The sequence below is a fragment of the Volvox carteri genome, assembly GCF_000143455.1.
Source record: "Volvox carteri f. nagariensis unplaced genomic scaffold VOLCAscaffold_70, whole genome shotgun sequence".
NCBI lineage: Eukaryota > Viridiplantae > Chlorophyta > Chlorophyceae > Chlamydomonadales > Volvocaceae > Volvox > Volvox carteri.
In genome coordinates, this window is record NW_003307613.1 from 162,413 (window position 1) to 180,754 (window position 18,342).

The 18,342-nt window shown below is 58.1% G+C and overlaps 3 protein-coding genes across 3 annotated transcripts in view; all 3 read right to left on the minus strand.

Moving 5' to 3' along the window:
• Window positions 1-85: 85 nt before the first annotated feature.
• Window positions 86-4,868, minus strand: eif3I (eukaryotic translation initiation factor 3i). Its single transcript, XM_002957189.1, has 9 exons — window positions 4,574-4,868; window positions 4,445-4,484; window positions 4,277-4,370; window positions 3,856-4,199; window positions 3,135-3,335; window positions 2,559-2,645; window positions 1,925-2,004; window positions 1,642-1,706; window positions 86-1,474 (listed from the first exon to the last, which is right to left on the minus strand). The coding sequence occupies exons 1-9, from the start codon at window positions 4,621-4,623 to the stop codon at window positions 1,461-1,463; spliced, it is 975 nt and encodes a 324-aa protein (XP_002957235.1). The 5' UTR covers window positions 4,624-4,868; the 3' UTR covers window positions 86-1,460.
• Window positions 4,869-5,195: 327 nt separating this feature from the next.
• VOLCADRAFT_98268 (uncharacterized protein) lies at window positions 5,196-8,663 on the minus strand (the record flags this gene model as incomplete). Its single annotated transcript, XM_002957190.1, has 7 exons — window positions 5,196-5,348; window positions 5,787-5,973; window positions 6,409-6,613; window positions 6,999-7,117; window positions 7,584-7,660; window positions 8,019-8,082; window positions 8,626-8,663. 7 exons carry the CDS (start codon window positions 8,661-8,663, stop codon window positions 5,196-5,198), a joined length of 843 nt encoding a protein of 280 aa, XP_002957236.1.
• Window positions 8,664-9,769: 1,106 nt separating this feature from the next.
• The window catches only part of VOLCADRAFT_98269 (uncharacterized protein), a gene marked incomplete at both ends in the record, with an annotated part of 16,620 nt that continues 8,047 nt past the window's right edge, over window positions 9,770-18,342 (minus strand). Inside the window, 16 exons of the mRNA XM_002957191.1 lie at window positions 9,770-9,966; window positions 10,235-10,793; window positions 11,160-11,279; window positions 11,772-11,840; window positions 12,282-13,187; window positions 13,583-13,684; window positions 14,306-14,449; window positions 14,882-14,956; window positions 15,093-15,182; window positions 15,696-15,758; window positions 15,933-15,986; window positions 16,249-16,391; window positions 16,821-16,920; window positions 17,254-17,375; window positions 17,586-17,661; window positions 18,019-18,241. Of these exons, the coding sequence (XP_002957237.1) occupies window positions 9,770-9,966; window positions 10,235-10,793; window positions 11,160-11,279; window positions 11,772-11,840; window positions 12,282-13,187; window positions 13,583-13,684; window positions 14,306-14,449; window positions 14,882-14,956; window positions 15,093-15,182; window positions 15,696-15,758; window positions 15,933-15,986; window positions 16,249-16,391; window positions 16,821-16,920; window positions 17,254-17,375; window positions 17,586-17,661; window positions 18,019-18,241 (3,043 nt within the window). The remainder of the gene's footprint in view (window positions 9,967-10,234; window positions 10,794-11,159; window positions 11,280-11,771; window positions 11,841-12,281; window positions 13,188-13,582; window positions 13,685-14,305; window positions 14,450-14,881; window positions 14,957-15,092; window positions 15,183-15,695; window positions 15,759-15,932; window positions 15,987-16,248; window positions 16,392-16,820; window positions 16,921-17,253; window positions 17,376-17,585; window positions 17,662-18,018; window positions 18,242-18,342) is intronic.

The window sequence follows — 18,342 nt, forward strand, 5'->3', positions numbered from 1 at the left end:
GGAGTTCGTACCGCCCGTCATTAAAACTGAGGAGGAGAGGGCGGCGGCGAAGGCAGCCCAGGATAAGGAGCGACAGCGCGAGGAGCAGATTCGCAAGGCACAGGAGGCAGAGGCCCGCAAGAAGAAGCTGGCAGAGGCGAAGGAGAAGAAGCGGAAGGAAGCAGAGGCTAAGCGGAAGGTTGAAGAGGAGACGCGCAAGGCGGAGGCAGCAGCGCAGGAGGCGGAGCGAGCGAAGCAGCTTGCAGCGGTACGTGCAGAGGCGGAGGCGAAGCGGAAGGCCGCGGAGGCGGCGGCAAAGGCCGCGGCGGAGGCGAAGGCTAGCTACAACCCGGCTGCGAAGGTAATTGCCAAGTCGCAAGTCACCGTGGCTGCAAAAGCCAAGCCGCCCAGCAGCGACCCTCTACGCTACTGGAAAGCTTTGAAGAAGAACTCCAACTTGCAGCTCGCAATTCTAGGCGCCTTCTTGACGATTATAATGCTGGTGCTCGTGGTTATGGCCATGCGCAGTTGAGGGGAACGGCTTGTGCAGTACGGCGCTCATGGGCATGGTTTTAGGCTATGATTCCGTATTCGGTTATACCTTTCATCTGAAGAGCGGTCGTCAGTTGCGTTATAGGACTTGTGGGCAGGATGACTGGTATCGCGAGTGTTTCTGCGGCTCGCAGCATTGGCGCGCATAGATACCTATTCCTTTCGCAAGAGGGGCCAAGGTCTGCAACGGCGCTGGCAGTTGCGGATTCCGTTGCACAGGTACTCGCACCTGTGAATGCCAAACATTCTGAAGGCATGCATTCCTGTCGAACGATGCAATGGAACATAGTGCAGGCTTAACCGAGAACGTGCGTGACATTCAGCCGGTGTTATGCCATGGGCGAATCTACAACTTCCCGATTATTTGTTAGTGTACTGAGTGTGTAGAGACTTCTGCTCTGCGCTTCTGCCCGAAACGTTTTAGTCCGAGACTAGCGTGGATGAGTGGGTGACTTGACAAGTATTTTGAGTTGGAAAACGAACTTAAAGACATCGGTAGAGTACTGTTTCATGACAGTAATATCGACTCGTGTGTCATGTCCATATGATGTGGATAATCATATTGAAGACAATTTTCTTCCACTTGCTTTAAAGATAATAAATCCTGCGCGCACACATTTCCACCTGCATGAGGTGTATTCCTATTCTATCTATTTCCACATTCCATATACCTAGCCGTCATTTTCTTTATTCCCTACCTCAGCAACACACCGATAAACCTCCGCAATCACTTACAATCAATACACCCCGAAACACACAGCGCCATGAAATTGAACGTCCCGCCGACACAAAAGCGTTGGCAAAAGCCCAATGCTTTCATAATCCCGTCTTTGTCCACGACATTGTTCGCTGTAGACGCTGCGTAGAACCCAGAACTCCCAAAAAACTTGTGATTGCCGATACCCTAACTCCAGATAGCCCCAAATAGCTCAGAAAAATTTCGCTGCAAAGGGCAAATGCAAAGGGCATAAAGGAGTTTTACTTGCATGCATTGTAAGGCGTATTAAGACCCTGAGCAGGAAAGGGCCGTACTCGCAGGGCCGTACTCGCATCCCACTCGATGGGGCAGAGACTAGTTCTCACTATGAACCATTACCCTCTGACACTCACTCGTGAAGTAGTCCAGATCCATGTGGTGGAGACGTACGTACCCATCCTCACCACCGGTTGTGAAGCTGCGTGGGGAAAAGGGAAACGTGCACAAGCGGTGGGCAAGATGACCATTACCTAGAAGCTGCAACAATCTAACAATACCCAATTTGCTGTTATGCGCTGCGACTTTGTCAAGAGCCTGTCCGGCATATTCTATACGAGCACGGTGTCGTTTCCGCTAATTGAATGCAACCCGGAAGACATGGGGGTGCTGCTGATGAGGAACAGCAATCCCTCTCACCTCCGGCCAGACGGATGGAATGCTACGGTGTTTACAGGACCAAAATGCCCCCTGACGCGACCAAATTCCTCTTGGAACACCTGCCAAACATGGAGGAAACCAGGTGCGTTCAAGTCATGGGCAGTGGACCACCGAATAATGGAAAAGCGTCCACAAAACAATGTTCAAGAAAAGCATGACCTTCACATTCTCATTTCAAACTCAATAATAAACCTGTCCACAGTGCAGCCTCGTCACCCAACGCTTCATACATCATGCACCGCGTTCAAGTTCGACTCGCTCTAAGCGGGGGATACGGAAAGCCCCAATCCGGGGTGCGAACACAGTCACATGCAGAAACCAAAGCAGGATTGCGGCCGCTAATTGCTGCGAATGCCAACAAAGGCCAAGCATTGTTTGTTTCCACCTTCAGCCGTTTCTTTCCATCCATATAAACCGGGCCCGATTAGCATACCATTCGAACAGGAATTCGTTGTCTTCAACTGTACCCGTGGCACATGTGGAGGAGGCACCATGGGCACAATCCAGCCCGCCAATGGACGGTGCTTCCGCTGGCTTGCCTTTACCAAAAAGTAAGAAACCCTGCCTAGGACCAGACGGTACCAGCTAACCCCACCAGCCCAGCCCCGCGCACCTTATGGAAGAACCTGGCCTCGAAGCCACCCGCCCCCGCGGCCGTCGTCGTCACCTGCGATGCGTCCTGCCCACCACCCATAAGGACCTGCAGACCAACCGGCCCAAGCAGGGAAATATCTCATTCCTGCTCCACTGGCTGGACCCGGGTCGCGCAGAAAGATTTGGGCCCCAGGTAAGAACGGTGACTGCAGTGGCGTCATAGACACGATGCCATTTAATTTGAGGTCAAGGCAACATACACGTGTGCAACCACGGTCCTACCTTTCGGCAGAGGATTCAAGACAGGTTCATACCCTGAGGCAAGAGCGTACAGCACTGTCTAAGCCCAACCCAACCTGTGCCTCGAATCCTAGCATGGAAAAGCTGGCATACAGCCGTGTGCGCAAGGTAATAAGCTTCTCGACCATATCCAAGCACTTCAAGCGCAAGCCAAAAGCAATTACCCACCTCCCTTTGGTTACGTTTGTTGGTGTCTATGGCCAGCCAACCTGCCTTCCTAATCCACGCGCAACTCCGCTAGGCCCAAGTCCGTATATATCTACTGCGAAACGTCTCCCAGCTTGTGGCAACTCACATGGTCGAAAAGCGGAGAAATAGCAGCTGATTGCACAAACCGACCCGTCTTGTAAACTTTTAAGACAGTGAAAGTCTCAATGTCAATCAACCGAGCCGTCTTATCCAGCGACGCAGTGATCACATGCGTCTCATCTGGCGACATCTGCATGTCCTGGATTGCGTCCTCGTGCACCTGAACCTCCTGCAACATCTGGCCGGTCTGTGCAAGGGAGGGATCACAGCAGTAAAGGAGGCAAGGGCGGTCTTTCGTCATCTTATGCGTCGCCTAATGCGTCCAAAACGAGAAACAGTACCCCTCCAACACTGAGGGGTATAAAAATTACTGACTTTTTTAGGTGCACCCCTCCAACACGGATACGAATCCTAAATAATACAGCAGAAGTTTTTGGAAACCCTTTTTTTTGTTCACCTAAAGGGGACAGACAACCTGAGGGGTTTCTTATACTAGATCCGCCGAGTGTTTCCAAAAGCATCACCGAACCGTGAAAAGCTGTACCTTTGCAAAGGCAGGGCTGCTACACCTGCAATATGTAGATAAATTGCAGTTCGCTCTTCAGGCCACCTGAGGTGGTAGATTGTTGCAATCGTTCGAAACCCGGCTTTACGGGCTTTGTGGCCCAGATGCCCCCGTTAGGCAAGCGCAACCCAATTTGCTCAATTCCCAATCCCCTTCTCCCTTAACCTCAATCTCTAGGAAGGTAGCCCTTCCCCCCGCTTGCCTCGACATCCCATCGGCGTAGAATGCCGTAGTCGTGCGAGGTGATAACCTTCCGGTTGCAGTCCGTCCAGAAGATGCGGGTAATGCGGCCCTTCGGCACCGTCCACGCATTGACTGGGGTCGACCTCTGGTCCTCCACATTCTCCGCAAAGTTATAGATGTGAATGCCGGGTGGCGATTCGATGAACGCGTCGGTAGTTGCCGCGAGGAACCGCTCCCCCGCAGACAGCTTCACCGCTCGGCAGGGCTCCCCGTGCCGAATCTGGAACAGTTCTTTCCCCGTCGGCAGGTCCCAGATGCGAATAGTTTGGTCCCCTGAACCCGTAATTAGGCGGTCCGACTCCCCTGCGCGCCAGGACCGCCCAAGTTCAGTCGCCGAAAGGCGCTGCTTACACAGTTTTCCCTTTGTTAAATATACCCACATGTAATGTCACAGGTCCAGATTGCGCCATTATGACCCTCGTAAGTTCCGATGCGGCGGCCGTCCTCCGAAGACCAGAGGCAGGGTTGATGGTCCTGCAAGGCAGCCCCGAGCTCTTTGTCAGGAAATAGTGAACCATCAACCTGTGTTCCAAGCAAGCTCTGCTGACCTTGGCGCAGCTAACCAGCAGATCGCCCTCGCGGTTGTACCTACGCAGCCGCCACGATAACAGAAGAGCGCTGTGTCAAAAGACGCGTACGCAGTTTGAGAGGCCATAAAGCGAATAATTAAGACTCACTTGACTTGCGTCAGGGGGCGCTCGTGGCCCTTGAGTAGGTATGGGCGCATTTTTCAGGGGATAAGGTTTGAGGTCTCGCAAGGCTTTTAAGAAACCTCTACCTAACACAAACTCTAAAGTGTGTAAGGTGTAAAAGGATTGAAAACCGTGCCACGATCAAGTTTTGGTACCTATGCTTCTATGAACGGCAATCCGCGTAATTTGCGTGCAAGGCCCTTTACGTTCGTAACTAACAGTCCAGCCAAATGATAAGATATATATGCATTGCTGAGGAAAGCGACCAGAACAGGACCAGCTTGCCCATTTAAATGAACCGGGTTTATGTCATGTAGAGTGCAAGTGCTTCTTTAAACCTTTTAATCACGAAGTACGATTAGTTAAAAGACTATAATTTCCTCAAAAGGAATTCCTGGACCCATGGTTCTCAATGCAGCTGGTCCGGACAAGTGAAATCTGCTTTACATGTTATTCAGCATCGCTCAGGCACCTCAAGGCATGGTGCTTGAAGGCACATTTCCAAAGAGCAACGGGGCCCTCCTGCCTTGCGCTAAAGCTTGTCTCGACGGTCAGCTTCCTCCTCATCCGGACGCCACGCCCACTGCAGCGCACGAGTAAGCTCGGCTTATGCTTTAGCAGTTTTTCCTGCCCAAGCAGCCGTGAGGCTGGCGGCCCGTGCCCCCGCCCATCGCTGCGACACAACCGTCTCGAGCTGCTGCTGCTGCTGCTGCTGGGCGCTGGCGCCAACCAACAATGCCTCGGGCTCCTCCACATGCATCTGCGACAATATAGTAGGAACGAAAACGAGGCCTGGTTAGTGGCGGAAAGCCTTCCATGCCAAACTGTACCGATGCCTATTTCCTGCCATATGGAACTGTGCCGTACGGCATGTACGGCATTTCCTGTCCAGCAACACTAAGCTCTGGCACAAGACTCCGGCAAAGAGGCTGTGGCACAAAACCAATCCCGACCCACGCTCACTCAGCAAACACCTCCTCCCCAGCAGTCATGTCCTAAAGCCTCGGTCAACACGATCAGAGCCGTGACGGTGCACTGGCAGTGACGGCGCCCCAACCCCGGGGCCCCGCAGGCCCTGCGCCACGCAACTCCTCCCCCACTCTGCCCCTAGCCCAGCGCATCCTGATCCCCCACACCCCCTTCTCGCAGTTTCCCTTCCGCAACAGCTACGGCCCGACGCCTCTGGTGTCTGTCGTACCTCCATTTGTGCAAATTCGAGGGTCACCAGCGGCCGGCCGCCCAGCAGCGCCCCCAGGTGCTCGCGGCTGTCCTCCTCCCCGCGACCCGCGGCCGGCACCTCCACCGCCAGCGGCGCCAGCAGCCCCACATTGGTTTGCAAGTCACAAGCGTACCGCAGCAGCCCCGGCACCTCGGGTGTGGCCCCGCTGGTAGCAGGAAAGGCGGCGGTGGCGGCGGCACCATGGAGCCGGAGGGCGGTTGGTTTTGTTAGTATACGCAGCTCGCAACGATGTAAGCAGGTAAGCAGGGAGAGAGTGAGGGTGCAGGCGCACATGCACACGTGCGTATCAACCCCTCGGAGCTCAGGGGGGAGTACACTGCGACACCCTGCACCTCAATCCCCAGTCCGTACCCTCTCCTTTTGCCCCCTGCGGGGTTCTTATGTCTTAAGGGTCACGAAGCCCGACCAGGCCGGACCGGTGAGGCGCCAGGAATATCAGAAATCGGGGGACCGCAGCGTGCAGTGAGAATGGGAGGGTTTTCACTGAAAAGGGTTTGGGCAGTATTGAATTTCACGTACGGCAGGCGAGGAGCGGGAGGCCGAAGGGGGGAGGTGCCGAATGGTGATGGGCCCACCTCACCTGAAGCTGGGCAAGGACAAGGTGATGCGGGGTCCCCAGGCCCGGTTGGTGTCCGGCATGGTGATTCGGCACACGGCCGATGACAGGCCCCGGCCCCGACCGCAGTCCACGTTACTCAGCACCAAGGTGTCTCTTGACTGCGGCTGTGAAGAGCCCCCCTGCTGCTCTTGTTGCTGCTGGTGCTGGTGCTGTCTCCCGCAGCACCCTGGGGCATCAGCGTTGTGAATGGCCGCGGGAATGGCATATCACGTCAAAGCAGCGGTGCCAGGGTGCACGGGGTGGGTGCGCGGCGTGAGTGAATGTCTAGTCTGTATATGTATATGCCTGTATGTATATGTGGTTGTGTCTGCTGCTGTATCTTTAAGCGATTTACTCCTGTACAGTAGCAGGAACAGAAAATACCCCCAACCCTTCCCCCCATACGCAAAACCGTTTTACCAATGCCCCACCCACCCACCCGCCCGGCCCCCGCCAGGTCGCCGCAATCTCAACGACCTGAACCCCACTATGCAATATATCCCTGCTCGGTGATCGCCCTCCCGCAGTTGTGCCTTGGTTATGTCGTGCATGCCGTGCCCGCGGCCACTTACTGGGATGGTGAGCCGCCTCCTCTTGGCCAGGCCGCCACCACCAGTTCCTGGATCCGGTTCCAGCCCCGTCGCCTGGCTTCGTGTTGCCGCTTCCGCCCGTCAGTTTGAATGTGGCCAGCCTTGAGGGCAGCCCCACGTGGTGGAGCCCGTGGTCACGAGCCTCCCTGGAGCTCAATAAACAAACAAATTAAGAGCGCCATTGTTGATCCGAAACCCGTGGAGGAAGGAAAAAGAGGGAGAAGCCAGGGAGGGACAGCACGGGTAAGAGAAAGGGGAAAACAGCGAGGGTGCATAAAGCATGGGCGATATTGCAGTACGTCCCTGTGGGGGGGGTATCCAAATCGCTAGTGACGTGTGGAAGGGCAGCACGGTGGTGGGGGTGTAGCCGGAGTGGGAAGCCGGAAGCCGGCTCTGCACCAGTCGACGACAGTGAGAGATGGCGCAATCTCATCTCCAAGTGACCATCTCGCAAGGTGGTGCTTTACATACTTTCCCACCCACACCCCGTATCCGCTCGCCTCGACCGACTCGTTCTCCAAGCCAGACGACAGCGCACACAGCAGCAGCAGAACCTGTACCGCACACCTGTTGTTGACGTACACCCGGGCGGCCCAGGCGCACGAGGTGGGCGGATTCCACACGAGGCCCGCCATGGCTACCAGCTACCAGCAGGCATTACGAAGGACCAGAGGGAGGGGAAGGTAGTGGGAAGCCCCGGAGTCGTCGGCTGATGGGCCGGTGCGAACAAGTACCATCATTGAGTCGGGGTGAGAGGGTTGAAACCGAGGTGCTGCGTTACCTCCCCCAGAGGGTCACGACGCTAGAATGCCGTCTGGCACTCGTTACTACCTCATGCGCATCATCATCATCATCATCATCATCATCATCATCATCATCATCATCATGAACGTGTCTCCAACTGCTGAAACCCGGAATCCGCAATGCGGTTGCTCCTTCCTCAGCGCGTTCCCCTTTCCCATGCCTTTCTAAACCGCCTCGACTGGCCCACGTCAGCCTCACCTCGTCAAACGCTCCCGCGGGGCTGTCATCGTAGCGAGCCAGGTAAAAACCTCCAAGCGTGTGCCTGTGGGGCGCAGACACCGCAGCCGGTCAGGCCGAGCCACACGCAAAGAGACGCTGCATCGCGGTGCCCCACGGAGCCTCAAGCATTACCCGAAGAGCTCCACGAGCTTGAAGTTGTCGGGTATGTACTTGCGTGCCTGATGGGGTTTAGCAGACATGCGTGTTGGAAAGGTTGAAGGATAAGGCGCCCGCGGTGCTTTGGGCGACGGGGCCCGTTTTGTTATGGTCCGTGGGACCGACGGTATCATTATGTAAAGGTCGATAGCTGTGTACAGAGGAGCTATTGAATATTAGAGATTTTTTTCAATGCAACCCTATTAGGCGTCAGCGATAGGTGGGCATGTGACCTGACTTTTGTCTTGGGAAAGCTAAGGTAAGCGATTTCTTTTGCGTATTGAGGACAATCCTACCTCTTCACTTTTGACCAGCTGCAGCTGATATAACGCCCTGAAGTTGCATTATGCGAGGGACAATCGGTCGTTGTCCCTATTGAAAAGTGCCAGCGATAATGTATAACAATTTCGCTGAGGCTCCTGTGACTCACTTTCCCTTGAATACCCATGGCGCTTCCGCATAGACCATTTCGTCGCGGTGCTGCAAAAAACAACTACGCGACAGGTCGACAGCCCTAACCACGAAGCGCTTTGTGGCGCAACAAAAAATCTACTATATTGAGGTTCACCGATGTAACTCCACCCAGTTTTCCAAAGCGATGCCTTGGGAGATTATTTAGATCCCAACTTACAGTTAAACAACGAGCTAAGGCAACCCCTACAAGGCACAGTGAGCGCTGAATCAATGCAATTTATTACCCTAGGGGTGCAGCAGGGGTCCAATAATGGAATAGGTCCTCATGTTTTCCCGCAATGGAGCTGTACGATCGTACGAAGATCCAGTGGTTTCATGAGCCTCCATCGCCCTTGCCCAGCTTACGCCTAGTTACATTTCCTGCTTACATCTACGTCGCATGCTTCAGGTCATACTTCTTACCTATCGCTTTGCTTCTGACATCAGCCTGACACGCTCGACATATTACGTCAACCCATCGAATCAGCGTGACAAGGCGTTCTCTTGACTGAAACGCCGACCAAGCACATTGCGCGCCGCTGTATCACGCTCTACAGCAGGTCACCGCACGTCATCCCGTCATGTGCGTTAAAAATGTTGTAATGAACGAGTAGTGCAGAAATGCGAAATGCATTTGAAAGCCTTGCCGCTTGACGCGTCTTCTGGCCCGAAAGATGTGTGCTACAGTGCTACAGCCACCCCGATGCGGCGCCCGTTATTAATTTGTGTAATCGCCGTACATACCTGCGTACATAGGGCGCATCGTAAACTAGCAGGATACTGCACGCCGCGCAAGCAGGCCATGATTTTCCCCCCAAACGCATGAACTTGATCTGACTCATGCCTTATGAGAAGGAGATTCCAAAGATCTCTATAATTAATTTCCAGGGAAAGCGACAACGAATTCGCAACTTTCAAAGAAACGCTCAGTAATCAAAGGTGCCTCACGCTTGCCGAGCAGGACCTGTACCACGTATTACTAGGGAGCAAGCGAACCGCTTCGTCCTCCATCCGCAAATTCAAATTCCAATCCACAACAGCGGTATACAACAGTAGTGGCTATGCAGCCCTAAGTTTAAGCGCGCGATTCAAATGATGTGCAGCTCAGCTGGACTGGACCCTCAAATGTATACGGGCATGCCAAGCTCAACAAGCTGCTGCGAGGGCACTCGCCACCTCTCCATGTCCACGTAGGCAATCGCCGCCAACCACCTGTACAACAAGCCGTACAGGAACCAGTTGATGTACTGCACAATCCAGAAGCGACCCTGCCGCTCATCCACCCGAATAAGCGCTCGGCTGGCGTAATACACGACACCTGCAGAGCGGACAGAGGGACAGCAGATGAGCGATAGATAGATGAGAGTCCTATCGTGCCCTACGGCCTGTCGTGGTGGTTAGTTGGTTGGATTACGTTTGACAGCAGTTGGTTGACCGTTTGGACCGGACGGCAAGATGAAAAAAGCCGCGGAGCTCCGAAGACTGCATCAACACTCAACAACTGCATTGTCCACGGGATTCAGCAGGACCAGGAACAGAAAAGCACCGCAGCCCCAAGGAAAGACCGCGGCGGGGGGTAGCCTCACCATGCAGCCTCGCCTCCAGGAACGCCGCCACCGCCTCCTCCACCAGGGTTCGAGCCGCCTCCAGAGCGCTGTTGTGCGCCGCAACCGGCGCAGCATCTCCGGCTGCTGCGGGACCGGCAGGCGCAGCCGCCGCCGCATTACTACCCGCCAGGCGGCGGCTTGTCATCGCAAGCTCCGTCGGCCCAGACATAACCGCCGCCGCCGCCGCCGTAACGGCCTGCGGCATTGCCGCCACCGAGTCGCCGCCAGATCCCCTAGGGCCGTTACCCCTGTTCGCCCCCGAGCTGCGGCCCAGGTGTGTCATGACGACGGGGTTGTGCTGGCCCATGCGCGCCAGAGGTTTTTCCGTCTGATCGTCCGTCGCCCCCGCGGCCTCATCACGCTCCAGGAAGTTGCTCAGCTCGTTGCTTTGGGAGTTGCGCTTGAAGGCGGCCGGCAGCTGCCCCTTCGCGGCGCGGGCCGCCACAGCTACCAGCTGCCGCAGTACGGCATCAACGAGCTCACTGATGAAGGCGGGTCCGTGGTCGATGACGTCCAGATAGCCGTACCGGGCGACGACCTTGGTGACGGAAGTACGGCATGCGAGGGTTTGGGCGCACGGGGTGAGAAATATGAGGAATAGGAGATGGCGGAGGAAGGGGTATGGATAGGGCGCGTTCGGGTATTCTACGTGTGCGTGCTGTGTGGTATGTGGTGCGTGGTGCGGAGCAAGAGCGCGGGAAGACCCATCTCATTTCTGTTCGGAGGAGGACGAGGAAGAGGAGAGGTGTAGCCAATTTCTAGGAGGCATGGGAAGAAGAGGAGGCATGGGAAAAATCATTCCCGACCCGGCCCCACCCGACCCAACCCGTGTTTTCCCGTATGTCACGACTCCCCACAGCCTGGGTGGCCCCCTTTGCTGGCTCCACACGGCCCCCAGACCCACCAGGTAGAAGTTGGGGGCCGAGACGCAGAGCGGTGTGTAGACTTGCAGCCGATGGCGGCGTGACACGCTGGGTGTGGGCAGGTTCCGTACGGACAGGAAGACGCACGCGTCGTGTATGGCCTGTACGATAAGGGTGAAAGGGAGCAGGAACAGCCAGACTGGTGCGAGGAGAACGGGACACATGTCGCGAAAAGAGTGCGCGCTGCTGCGGGATACCGTGGACGCAGCAGCAGCAGCAGCATTACCACCAGCAGAACGGGAACGTGTCAGCGAGGGGCTGAGGGCTCGTCCTGGAGGGGGTTGTACCGAGGTGTCCTGTGGGGACATCCAGCACTTTATGCCGTACACCGTACACTGTACACTACGGTCACTTGACGAACTTTTGAGGTGAGGCATGTGCCAATGTCCCTCTCATCGCATGGGCCCGCTCACAGCTCCCCTCCCCTCCCCCCCTGCAGATTATGTCTACCCCCACGACTCCCCTTTTCCCCCCTGGAGCCCCCCGGAGGCGAACTTTAGGCCTCGGAGCAACCTGGGCCCTCCCTGGAGTTAAGCCACACCTCGTCCTCGCGGCCCATATCATTATCGGCCCTATCATAACTGCACTCGTACCTGCACATTCCGAAGGAAGTGCACCAGCACGGGGGGGAGGGTGGTGAGGGCCGAGTTGGCGCCGCCGACCTGGGAAATGGAGGCGGGGGCGGGGGAGGGGAGGGAGGGGAGAGTTAGGGTTTTAACCTGGGTCGCGGGCGCGTGGGCGAGGGGAGAGGGAGAGGGAGAGGGGAGTCAAACAGACAGACAGACAGACCCGCAGAAGGCCCCATTGGGACCCACTGACACCCCAACAAACCACAACTCTCACTAACGAGGACCTGACGTCCGCACACACGTACATCTATCATTACATACATCCACACTTCCCCCGAACCCCGACATCTATAATGCCCTTCAGAGGCAACCGGGATACCGAACGGTGCGCCTAGAAGCTACCAACAGCGAGGCGGAAGCCGAAGGCACAGCCGACTCACAAATTAATCCGGAAATATTCGCAAGAGGGCGGTGTGCCGTAACATACACCGAAATGTACAGCGTAATGTCCCAAGCGCACCACCCCGCACAGACCTTCTCATCCATGTAGTAGACGCCAATGCCCGGCAGTCGCGCAGCCAGCGGCACCACCACCGGCGCCAGGAGCGCTGACCTCGCGGTGCTGTCGCCCATCTCCAAGTCGCTGTCGCTAAAGCCGTCCAGCGGTACAGTGGTGGCGGCGGCTGCGGCGGGGGCGGCGGCCGTCTGGATCTCATCCACTGGCAGCACCAGCGCCAGCGTGCCCGGCGCAAAACTGCTCTCCGAAACCACCACGGTCTTTCGGTTTCCAACATCGGCGCTGTGATCGCTGTGACGGCTAGTGAGCGGTTCCGCCGCCGCCGCCGCCGCCGCTGCCAGTGACGCCGTCGGCCCCAGAGGCGGCATCGCGGCGCAGCTGCTGAGCTGGCCTTCCTCTATCTCTTCCAAAAGGGCCTTACTGATCTCTCCCAGAGGTGCGGACCGCGTGGCGGGGACGCTGCGAATGCGCAAGGGCCGTGAGGTCTTAGGTTCGAGCCGCGCCAGGCGCAGTGACGTCGCCCGCATGGCCCGCGGCGAGGACGGGTACGCCGTTGCCGTCCCGTCACCGGCAGCATCCGGCGCTTTAAGCCTCAATGTCTGTTGGGGAACAGCCCAACTGGCCAGGCGGTACAACCGCTGCCGGGGGTGGGCGGCAGAGGCGGAGTTGCCGCCGCCGCCGCCGACAGAGCGTGTGGCGAGGAGGGTGGCGGCAGTAGCCGCAGTGGCAGCCGCTGCTGGCGGCGGGGGCGGGGGCTGGTGCAGCAGTGACGGCGGCGGCGGGCAGCCCAGCAGCCTAATGTGTGCTCCCGCGGTAACGGCCGCCAGCCGCTCCCCCAGCCGGCGACTACCCGCCCACCAAATGAGCATGATGGCGGATACCACCGCAGCCACAGAGAGAGTGAACCAGCCGCCCTCAGGCACCTGCGGCGGTGAGAGAAACGAGGTGGACCGCAGGTCGCTGACCTGGAGGTGGATTGTACGAATGTACGGCACATTCGTGCATCCGACGTTCCTCCAATACCCTTCCATTCCGTGCTGAAACGAAAAACCCAAAAACAGGGCTGATAGCTGAAACAAAATACCCAAGGCTAAAAGTACGGCAGCTTCCGTTTTTAAATCTGCTTTTCAAGGGCGTAACGAGTCGCGGACTGGAAACGGAGAGATCTATCTGCTGGTTTCGGATTGGTTTCGGGGCGGACTCGCGGAGCTGTGCTGACCTGTCCTGGTCCGGGCTACCTAGCCTGCCCGTCGCGATACCCTATGAGTAATATTCCCAAGCCACGCGTTGACTAACGTTGTCGTACTGCCGTACCCACCTTGATGATATTCGCGGACCAGTATCCTCCCTCCAGCACCAGAAACAGTCCGAAGAAGGGAACCACCAGCAGCAAGCTGACCTCCCACACGGACAGCATCACCTGCAGGCGACCATGCGCGGGGGACATGTGGACCCCTTGTGGAACTGATGACCCCACCGGGGGAAGAGGGGGAAGAGGAAGACAACCCACGTGAACGAGTCCAGCTGATGCCTTCTAACCTAACCAGTCGGCCAAAGCGACTTGTCGCCAACCAAATGTCCCAACTAACGAGGGGGGCATCATCGAAAAGGGGATCGCGAGAGGAGCATCACGAGGGGGAGCTTTCGTGCGTATTCCTCCGCAATTCTCAAGCAGCATCGTCCTCTCTTCCATTTTAAATGAACAAGAATCTCATTGTTATGAGCATTATGGAACAATCCCGCGGATTCCGTTCTAAAACCCAGTATTTCCCCCCCACCCAGACTACCTCCAATCTGGGCCGGTCGGTCTGTCAGTCTGTCAGTCGGTCGGTCTGTCGTATCAGACTGAATCAAGTCGTGTTTTTCCATCCCTTCGCGATCCAAAGGTACTCCTTCCCCCTCCTCCCCGGCCCCCAACCCCTCCCGCGCCAAGGAGCCAAGGCCAGGTCCGCCGTTTTCGTTTCTTTCACTCCCCACATAGGGCCCTCGTAGCCCCCACCGGCCCCCCAGATGGCCCCCCGGGAGGTCTCCACCACCGCACCAGTGTGACCAGGAATGTGGTGGTCAGCATGTCCGTCATCACCGCCAGCCCGTACGCCTTGCCCAGCGCCACCGTGTTCTTGAACCCAACCACCACGATGCAGCACAGCGCGAACAGCACCACATTGACCAGCGGGATGTATACCTGTATGTATGTATGTATGTGTAAGGGGGGGGGCCGCTTGGAGGGACGGAGAGAAGGGGGTGGGTCGGCACGGAGGGAGAGAGAGAGCAAGGCCCGGCAGGCGGAGGCAATCAGGAAGGCCACCTCTGCGAGAAGATAGGAAGCATCATCATTACGAGGAGAGAGGATTGGAGGAGCGGGAAATGGGAGTGGTCATGGTCTCGGGCTCTCAACCGGCCGATCGCAAAGGGAGCTCAACCTTGCCATCTCTACAGCATCTCCATGTACATACATGCGTACATATATACATGGGGACGGCATGCGAGCGTTGAGAGCTAGGATGCGTCTAGGAAGCGCACGGTGGCTCCTTGGAGTCCTATAAGTGGTGGAAGACGCGGGTGAGTGCCCGTGACTTGCTCGCCAGGTCTTCGCCCTGCCCCAGTCCCCGGGTACCTGGGTGGCTCGTGCAAGGCTCCTGCCACCCGTGTGGGCGATGCGGGCGGGGGGGAAGGCCCCCAGGATCATGGCCTGTGTGTGTTCGTGAAAGACATGTAAGGGGGCGAGAGGGAGGAAGGGAGGGGAGGAGAAAAAGGGCAGGAGGGATTACCGTCGCAATACGCAATCCTGCGCTTACGCAGGTAATGAGCTGCCGTACGATACGTACCTGTCGTATGATGCTGAACAGGCCGCTGATGAGCGCCTGCGAGGCGACGATGGTGGCGAGGGTTGCCAGGATGAGCATGGGGTACCTCAGCTGCGACAGGAGGGGGGTGGAGGAAGGGGAGGGGAGGGGAGGGGAAAGACGAACCACAAACGGGTGAAGCTGCTAACAGGGCAAGAGTGCACCAGACGTAGAACTGACCAAAAGCGGGGAGGGGAGGGAACAACGAACCACACACGAGTGAAGCACACACGGGAGGGGAGGGAGGGAAGAGCGCGGGGGGAGAAGGGCTGATGAAGAGAGCAGGGAAGGGTCGGTGCTCTCTCATTACGATACTGCTGATGAACCTGCAGGGCTGCTGCTGCTAGGCGCTAGGCGCTAACACCACAACCCTCGGCGGGCCCCCGGCCCTTACGGGGAGAAGGGACAAGGAAGGGAGCTCTGTGAGCCCCATAGAGGGCACTGCCCAGCTTGACCGACCCGCGGCCCTGGCCCGAGCTGAGCTCTCCATCCCCCCTGTCCTGTCGTTAGCCTGATATGAACCCTCCTGGCTACGACCCCCCCCTGCCCTCCCCATCCCTCCCCCCTTCCCCCCCAGACACCCACCGTCCGGGGCAGCGATTTCCAAAACACGTCTGTGTCTTGGGGGTGTGTGAGCAAGTGCGCCGCCTGGTGTGCGGGGAGGAGGGGGGGTAGTGAGCGGGGGAGGAGGGGGACGTGGCAAAGAAGAGGGAAATAAGGAAGGGGCCTCCATCTTCTGGAGTAGTAGAGTGATGAAACCGTTCACCGGTGTCCCCCTCCCCCGGCTCCTCCCCCTCCCCCCCTCCTTCCCTCCCATCTCACCTGCCCGAAGTAGGTGACGATGAGGCAGGGGTAGGCCAGAAACACAAAGGCGACCTGCGGAACAGCACCACCAGCACCACCAGCACCACCACCACCACAAGCAGTGCGGAAACGGCCGCACACGGCCGCAATCACGATGACGTCACATGCCGCGTGAGATAATACCTTGATGAGGGACGCGTCATTCGGGGGCGCTCCATCGGGGCCTCACCCCCACTGACTTGGGTCTTAAAACCCCGTTTCCCTCCACACCACCACCATCTTCCCCCCTCTCCTTTAATTTCTTTTCCCCTCCCTGGCCTCCGCTCTCCCTCACCGATATGCTCCCCCTCGAGAAGTGCCCCAGGTCCGCGAACAGCGCCTCTGCACCGGTGACACACAGCATGACGGCGCCCAGAGACCGCCAGGCGGTGGCGCCGTGGCGGCTGAAGAACGTGACGATGTGGGCGGGGTTGATGGCTGGGAGGCGGGCGGTCCGGCGTGGAGTAGCGTGAAGGAAGAGGGTGGCGGGAGGAGGGGGGTAGCAGGGAACGGGCAACCGGAGGATAAAGATGATGATTAACATGATTATGGTGATGATGATGATATTATGGTGACGAGGGGGCCCTGGAGAGGTGCGGGGACCTGTGCCGATATAACCGGCGGATGATAAGGCCCCTCGCGACCTCCGGGATATCATTTCGCGATTACTTACTTACCATCGGGTGGTCGAGGATGAGCGGTCAAAACTAGGATCAGGTTCCGTACCGTATCGTACCGTACCGTGCCGTACTAGGGAGCCCCTCCTGGTCTCGCCTAGGAGCGGCCATAAAATCATTGTGGTTCTTACCAGAATGGTCAAAATTACGGCACGCCAAGTACGGCACTTAAGGTTAGCCCATCGTCTACCTGCGAACACCGCTCCCCCATGCTCGGCGAGTATGTAGCAGTTGATGGCGGCGTTGGCCAGCAGCCAGATTGCGATGACGGGCGCGAAGAACACACCCACCTGGGCGGGAAGACGTGCACGTGGTGGTGGTCCGCGGATTACGGCAGGTCGCGAGCGAGCGGGAGGCCGCTACTCTATGCATGCACACCTACACACACACCTACACACACATCCCACGCACACGCATATTTCTTCCCCCCTCTTCCACGCGCCAACCCTAAGCAGATGCTCCCCCGCCCCCGCCCCTTCACCCCCGTAAAGGGCACCTCTTGCCTCTGGCCCCCCTCCCTCCTGCCAGCCGCACTACCCCGCGAGCCCCCTTGAGCGCCCTCCGTACACCCTCCGTACACCCTCCGTACACCCTCCGTACACCCTCCGTACACCCCCCCCTACCTGCCCGGTGCCCATGGGCTGTATTGCGAAGACCAGCACCAGCACCAGTATGGTTACACCGACCACCACCTCCTGGCTCAGGCCGGGGACCACCTCCGTGAGACCGGACACAGCGGACAGCACTGCGAACAAGGGAAGGGGGGGGGAGGGGGGGGAGGGGTGTGTGTGTGTGTCGGGGGGGGTAGCAATATCGGGGTAGAAAAACAACCGCCGACGTCCAAAAAGGGCTGGAAGGGGAGGAGGCGGAGGAGGTGAGGTGTGGTTTGCATGGTGGTTGGTTGGTGAGATATGGGGGAGGTTTGTGTGATTTGTACGGTTGGTCGTTTATGTACCTGACATGGCCGGGGTGAGGACTCCGTCGCCCATCAGCATGGCCGTTGCGACCACCGCCACGGCCCATAAGCCGATCTGCAGGTAGGTCGGGTGGGCGGGTGGGGGCCAGGGCAGGAACCGCGAGAGGCGATGGCTGGAGGGGACGCAACCACGGCCTGTCCGGACTTGAGGCCTTCTTGTGCAACATGTACCCTTGTCATTTGTGTGTTTGGGGCGTGTGTGTTTCGGAGGGGTTGCATGTGTGTGCACACCTGATGGAAGGGGGTCAGGGGAAACGAGGGTTTCACCGGGGGTGGGCGCTGGCGTAACTCCGTAAAACACGAACCCAAGGCGGGCGCACTGCTGTACGGCAGTGGCCATTCGGTATGGAGGATGTTCCCCCTTCCCTCCCCAGTCCGCAGTACCCAGTCCCCCCACTGGCGCTGTGCCCACCTGCGCCCGCCGGCTGCGACGAAAGAAGTCCGCGACCCGGTCCTTCCCGGCGGCCCCCCACCGCCACCAGGGCCTCTGGCAGCCCCCCCCCCCGCGCCGCCCCACTGCCGCCACGTCCCCCTGCGTGTCACTATCACTGTCAGAGCCGCACTCGTCACCGCCATCACTGGGCAGTACGGCACCTCCACCGCCAGTGTCGACAGCGGTAGCGGGCGATGCGCGGCTCATGGCAGCGGTGGCGGTGGTGGCGGAGGGCGCCGCAGCCGCCGCCGGCGCCCTGACCCGCTTCCGGCCGGCGGCCACTGCCGGTCCCCTCGCGCCGTG

Coding starts and splice junctions, on each gene's coding strand:
- eif3I (XM_002957189.1), bottom strand. CDS start 4,623: ATGCGCCCATACCTACTCAAGGGCCACGAGCGCCCCCTGACGCAAGTC. Junction 4,485..4,573: donor CGCCCCCTGACGCAAGTCAA/GTGAGTCTTAAT, acceptor GCGGCTGCGTAG/GTACAACCGCGAGGGCGATC. Junction 2,646..3,134: donor TTTCTCCGCTTTTCGACCAT/GTGAGTTGCCAC, acceptor GTTGGTCTGCAG/GTCCTTATGGGTGGTGGGCA.